Here is a 6886-nt window from a genome sequence, read left to right on the forward strand (position 1 = left end):
CAGTGCTGTTTTTCCTCTAAGCTTGACTCAGCAGTTTAGCCACACAAGACAACATCTAGATGTTCCTTCTTGTGCACAGCAGCTCTAAAAGTAGACGACTCTTCAGCGCAGACAGTTTGAGCCATGTCTGCTCAATAAGCTAATTTTAAATGGGGATATTTTTAGCAAGTGTCAATACTTACGTCCAAACTCCCCAATTACATAACTGTGCTTTCTTCACCAGTAATCAATTCCTATTATTAGACTTCTTGTTTCACTTCTGCTGTCCTTTGTAGTTAGTTGGAAGGAGCTAGAAGCTCTGTTTCAAGACCAGAGTTACATACATGTTGCAAAAGGGGATAACTGAGGTTCTCCTGGGGGCTGAAATGTTTTGCTCCTGAAGCAGTAAATTAGGGTCTTGGTTACAAGAAGCTAGAGAACATTCACATTTCTCCCGTGTCTCTTTCCACAATTGGCTTTGTTGCTTGCTGCTGTGTGTCAAACGCTTTGATCCTCACTTTGCACCTTTGACTTAGAGCGTGGCAGGAACCAAAGCGGAGGGATAAATGGAAGGTATTACCCAAGAAGTGTTTATGTGCCTGGGGAGCAGAGGTTGGTGTGTTTGCCTGCTCTGTGGTAAGGCAGATGAGAGGTGCAGGGGCCTGGCATGTGTTCGCTGGAGCAGTAACAGGGAAATGCAGCTTTTAAATCGGATTGGAGCGGCTCAGGTATTGCTGATAAGTAGCAGCTTGATTCCCTGCACCCAGCCACACGGACTCTAGTGATGGGGTGTGCGTCCAGCCTGGAAGCACAGAGATAGGAACAGGGGGTTTTAAATTACCTTTTCTTCCCTTACCTGCATCTTTCCTTTCCCTTGTTCTTCCCACTTCTCCCCTGCTCTTCCCACCTCACGGTGTGCCGAAAGTCTCAACTCAAAGCCATGGGGAAGGGAGATGAGATGCGAGCCAGCCCTCCAGCCAAGCTCACAGCTTAGATCTCCTCTGAGTTAGAAGGCAGCTGGTCAATGCAGTGAGTTTGCGGTGGCTCTTTTATTGATTGACCTGTACAGAACCATGTAACCGAAGTCGCATCATGTAAGAAAAGCACCCATGCGAAGGTTGCTTGGCTTCCTAAAGTGCTGGTTTGTTTTCCAGGTCTTTCGGTGTCGTGCTGTGGGAGATCGCGACGTTAGCGGAGCAGCCCTACCAAGGCATGACCAATGAACAAGTGCTCCGCTTTGTGATGGAAGGAGGCCTGCTGGAAAAACCAGACAACTGTCCTGATATGCTGTAAGTGTCCACAGATACCGCTGCTCTCAGTGCACAGTTCATTCTTCCTGGCTCCTTCAGTGTCCTCTTCTGCCCTATCTACTGCAGGAAGGGGTAGTGATGAGTGATAGTAATGTGAGGTGCTGCTTGAGCAGTCTCTGTTGGTCTAGTGTTTTATCATACTTAGACCAGAAAACAACTTTGCTTGTGGCCAGGATCTTACTTTGGGCTATATCCTCTAATAAGGAAACAAAAGCCAGTCTGTGTGTTCCTGAATAGAATTGTCATAGAACCTTAGAATGGTTTGGGTTGGAAGGGACCTTAAAACTCATCCAGTTACAACCCCCTGCCACAGGCAAGGACACCTCCCACTAGACTTAATAAAAGCTCCTAAGTGACATTTGCTACAGCAGAAGGCTTTGTGCCTAAACCTTGTCTCTTCTGCTTAAAGTAACTCTGTTGAGCATAAAGAGAGAAAAGAGCATAGGCCGAGCTGAGATGTGTTGTGCATGAACTCTGTGGGATCCAACTTCAGTTCAGCATCCACATAAAGGGATGTGTCATTCCTTTGTCTGAAGCAGTGTTGGATTTGCTCTTTCGGTCACAGTGCTCATCACATGGAGATAAACAAATCTCCCCTGCTAACAGTTTCCTCTCTTGTAAGCACAGAAAGAAGTACACAGAGAAACCTTTGCCTGCCCCTAGAATCAATACCAAGCCTTGAGCAGAGCAGGGTGTGCGGTGCAGCAGGCTTCAGTTTTTAGCTTTACATTGTTGAAATACTTCTGCTGGCTTTTGTGTACAGCGGTTTCAGTTGTTCAGACTTTATTACTTTGATACCCTTCCCAAAGTGGCTTTTGGGAAGGAAATACTGCGTCTTGCAGTTATTGAAATTCGTTGGAGGCCCACGGAAGGGATACAATCACTTAAGGGCCTCAGCTGCTTGGGATTCTTAGGAAAAGAGCTTTTTTGGCTGGAGCGCTGGCTTTGGTTTCAGATGACAGGCAGAGTTGTTTTGTTGTTGGAGGGGGGCGGGTGGGATATGCAGGGGGAGGTGTAGCTGCCATGTGATTCCTCCGTTGCACATTCCTTCCCTTCCACGATGCTGTGGAGAATTCCTGGCAGTCCGATGGACTGGGCATTGTTTAGCACGGTCAGAGCTGTGTGATGGAGGGGGGGAGCGGGCAGAAATGGGGCAAGAACAGGGGGATGCGAAGGGGTCAGATCTGTCAGAACAAGGGCTCAGCTCACAACCAAGGCACATCCAGTCTAATGGTGTCTTCTTTTTGGTGATAGTTTTGTATAAAACATCCTGAGTCTGTCCAAAATGAAGACATAATTAAAGGAAAGGATGTATTGACCTTAGCAGCTTACTGTGACTTGCTCTAGCTCCCTTTCAGCTTGTTTTGTCTTTGCCTTAGGATAGACACTCAAGTCTGCTGTAATTCAAATAGGCTGTTGTAGGAATAACAGTAGGGAGCTCCAGGAATAATCTTCACCTTTGTTCCATGCATTTGGCATTCAGAGAACCTGTTCTGCGTTACTATGGTGCTTTTTTCTCTGCGTGTTGTCACTGCTTTCCCTTTCTCCCATCCTGGTTGCCCAAGATGCTGTAAAGATGCTGTGTAACGCTCTGTAACCTGACAGCTGCTGCCAGTCCTGAACTTCACATGTGTGGCTGCTGGCAGGGACAGGGACCTGGGCCTTGGCAGGATTCCTCTGCCCTCTCCAGCTGTCTGATAGTCTGCTCCTCAGCACCAGACTTAGCAAGAAAATCACTGAATGGACATGTAGGTGCTTGTAGCAGAGTTGCAGAGAGCCCTAAGGTTGTGTATGGATCTTGCCATGCATCCCCTCATATTTCAAGCACTTTATGAAACCCTTTGTAAAATAAGGGGTCCTCTTTTTTGTGGAGATTTGTAAAGGATCCTGTTCAAAGGCAGGTTTTGTGGCATGTTTGTGCTGGAGGAAGGTACTTTTCAGACAGCCCAGGTTCTTACTGGTGGAGACCAACAGGTCTCTGATATTTTAATATTTACTCAGTGTTAACTCAAGATGTCTAGAAAGCAAAGTCCATCTAATGCAGAGAAGTTGATGCACTTCTTGTGCTTGGTACTGCAAGAAAGTGAGAAAGGGAGCCAGGAACTGCAGTTCTGCGTCTCATGTGCTGAGGCTAGAGATGCAGAAATGCTGTTTCCTTTAAATTAGTTTGATTTGGAAACACCTAAAAGTAGGGGCAGACCAGAACTTTACCTTTCTGCAAAGAGAGGGGCATGTGCTGACATATAGAAACCTCCAGAACAGGTGGAGCTGGTAGACTTCTATGGGGAAGTGTTGATGAGAACAGAGAGAAGAATCTTGCTGCAACTGTCACCAAATCTACTATATTTAACCTTGCAGATGATGTGAGTGTTGGCACAGCCCTGCACGCTCCAGCCACAGCGCAGCAGTTCTCATCAGGGCCTCTCCTTGTCGTCCCCCCTCCATGAATGCTGCATGGTGTGAGCAATCCTGGACGTTCCATCTCTCCCAAGACTGCAATACCAGTCGTGCTTGTTAGTGGCTGTGCTGTGCCAGCCCCTGGTAGCAGCCAGTCAGTAGCTTTGAGCTGGATCAGAGACTGAGGGTACAAAGAACTGGAGACGTTCTTGCTTGTCCCGGGTGCTTGTGCAGAGGTGCATTTTATGGCATGGTTGTCTCGTGGTTCCAAGAGGTGGTAAATCCCTGTGTGAAAGGGCTGAGCACAAAAGGGACAGTATTTCTAGAGGCTTTTTTTCTCTTACACAGGGTGAAACAAGACTCAGTTCTGTTTTTGCTACACCCTCTTGGCATAGTTTGCATGGTTTTACAGACAGAACCATGCAACAAGACAGATGGTTCAATGAGACAGTGCCAGGAGAAGCTTTGCTGTTTTTCTCCTCTTCCTGTGTAATAAGTCCTGTTTTTATGTAGCCCCATTGTTACGGCAGTGCTCATCAGGTGATGGCTGCGTGGCAAGAAGGTTTGTTACAGCCGAAGCTCTCAGACAGCGTGTTCCCATGGGGCTTTTAACAGTTGTGGAGGCTGGAATTCCACTCTGGTTTTGAAGCAGAGTCGCTTCCCCCACACGTATTGTAGCTGACGAGACTATTTACGCATTGCTGATGTTCCCTTTGTTCCTGGCGAGCGCTCGGTTGCAAACCAGGGTCTGCTCTGCAGAGGTAATGTCAGCGTGTAGCAGCAGAGGGGAGGCCCTTTGCTTTTCCCCACCAAACCAAGTCTGGTGCAGAGCACAAACACACGCTCAGATGGAACGCAGCTTCTGTAGAAACTTTCCATTTTCTACTGTGTCGGTGCAAAAAGTAACTCAGTTTCTGCTCAGTTCTCTGAGTAAAAGCTGCACGAGACACACTGGTTCTTCCTTTCATCATGACAATGCCTCCAGCTTCCTTGAGCTTACTTGCCACCGGTCAGCAACATGCTGTACTGTATAAAACTGCTCAGGTGGTGTTAACAGTGTGTGAATTCTTCCAGTGCCTGCTGGAAAGGGTTTGGGTTTTTGGGTTGAAGATCATGTAAACAAGGCCTGGAACCCACACAGTTAAAAAAAGGGGGAAGAAATCCTTTTATGGGAACTCTGTTGGGTTTTTAAACCTGGAATGGCTTAAAAGAAACATCACATGTCCTTGTTTGTGCTGATGTCACATGCATTACTCCGCTGCTTGTGGTATCTCCTTAGCATTGCCCTTAGGCCTCAGGGCGAAGCGCCAGCGAATATCCAGTGTTCTTGGCTCCGGTTCCCACTTCTATTCAGGGACGCAGCAGTCAGCTGGAAAGGAAACAGCAATGAAGTAACAGCAATGGATTTTATGTATTTATGTCTCAAGCTTTCCTCCCCGTCCGCGGGTGAGGGTATAGTGCAGTTTTATAGCTTGGCTTCACTTTCGCTGTGAAAGATCTTTTAAAGACTCAAACCCAAGCAATAGTTTAACAGTGTTTATATGTCTACATGCCTGTCACAGTACAGCGCTGAGTGCCGGGGCAGTTCTCCCAGCACAGACTGGTTTTGCCAGCTTCTTTCGGGTGTCACAAGGCCGTGCTCAGGTGGCTGCCTTCATGGTTCATGCAGAGCGGTGCCAGCTGAGTCTGGCAGGACTGTTTGTGACTTTAAATGCACTTCGGGTTAAGATTGATTTTGTTGGGGTTGAAGTGCTCTCAGCAGTGTTTGCATCCCAAGCACTGCAGCGTTCAGTCTCTTCGCGGGTTCACGTCTAGTGCACCCGATGGGAAATGCAGCGGTGTTCCTCAAGGACTATATTCCTTGGGGAGGGCATTTCTTTGCTTTGGTTTGTTTCAGGCTGGGGTTCCCAGAGTCACCAGACCCTGCTGTGGGCAGCAACAGGCTGCAGAGTGCAGGGTTTTCCAGTGAGGGTCCTGTTGGAAGGTTTGCTCTGGAGCAGGGGCTCTGGAGTCACTCAGACATCGCTCTGTGATGGAGCCAGGTGCTGTTTGAAAAAGCAGTGAATTCGTGTTCTATTGGTTTTGTCTTTTTAAGTGAAAAATGAAACATTCCACACTGATTCAGAGCTCCAGTAATTGGCTGCTGGGGCACGAGGCGGTGAGAGCTGGTTTAAGCATCACACAGAATGGCTTGCTTGCTCTTGGGAAACCTGTGGAGGTGAGGGAAATGGCATTGTTGATTCATAGAACCAAAGCTGGATGTTTTGGTGTGCTGGCAGGGGTGGGATGTGGCCAGGCAGGTTGAGGGGATCCTGCTGGTGCTGGGGCCCTAGGGAAGTCAGAGCCGTGATTGAATCTCCACTGTGTTACCTTAACCAAGAGATTTTTCCTTGGTGTTTTCTTAGGTCCATTCTCACTCCAGCACAGAAAGCAGTAGTTCTGGCCAGTGGTGACTCCTTGCACGCAGCACGTTCCTGACTGCTGTGTACACGCATGGGATTGGCTCAAAGAATTAATGTCAGTCTCCCTTTTCTTATTTAAATATGTCCTATTACTTGGGCTGTAACAGAAGACAGCCCTGTTCCACCTTCACAGGCAGTGAAACCCTTTCTTGTGTTTAAAGCTCAGGGCGATCTCTCAGGAATATCCAATTTTGCTGCGTCATGAAAACACTGTTTTCATTATGGAGGTGTTACTGTTTCATTCTGTGGTTTTGTTTTGCCAGCATGGGACATTGTACAGATCTAATCGTGGATGTGCTCAAACAGATGATCTCACACGCCGTGAAATATTAATGCAGCCCTGGCCCTAAATGAAAACAGTGTAATTCTAAAACAAAAGATGGGAGAGTGTCTTTGAGGGATTAGTATTAATTTAATGTCATTTTCTCCTTTGGGGGGGGGGGGGAAGAAGCAGTGCTTTACTTCACATGCATTTCCTACCTTAATGTTTTCCAAGACGGTATTGATAGGGATTGGTTGGGAAAGAGACTCTGAGAGGCACTGCCATGTATCTGCATGGGTTGAGTGAGCCCAGGGCGTCTTGGAGGAAGAAGAGAGAAATACCAGGTCAGAATAAAAGGAAAAATGCTTCTGGATGTCAGGTATCCATGAGATGATTCTGTGGGCAAGTGAGAGTGGAGAAGGTGGAGACAGGAGATACTCGAATCAGTGATTAGGAAGACGGTTGGAATGGGACAG

General features: G+C 47.4%; 1 protein-coding gene across 4 annotated transcripts in view; it reads left to right on the forward strand.

The window, feature by feature from the left end:
* IGF1R (insulin like growth factor 1 receptor) overlaps positions 1 to 6886 on the forward strand; it is a 179318-nt gene that overhangs the window by 164697 nt on the left and 7735 nt on the right. For all 4 annotated transcript variants that reach the window (XM_061446693.1, XM_061446692.1, XM_061446694.1 and 1 more), the window contains exon 20: positions 1134 to 1268. In XM_061446693.1, coding sequence (XP_061302677.1) covers positions 1134 to 1268 — 135 coding nt within the window. The remainder of the gene's footprint in view (positions 1 to 1133; positions 1269 to 6886) is intronic.

This window comes from Pezoporus flaviventris, unplaced genomic scaffold, assembly GCF_033815535.1.
Source record: "Pezoporus flaviventris isolate CSIRO_AGI_PZ_B2104156 unplaced genomic scaffold, CSIRO_AGI_Pfla_v1 ptg000006l, whole genome shotgun sequence".
Classification (NCBI taxonomy): Eukaryota; Metazoa; Chordata; class Aves; order Psittaciformes; family Psittacidae; genus Pezoporus; species Pezoporus flaviventris.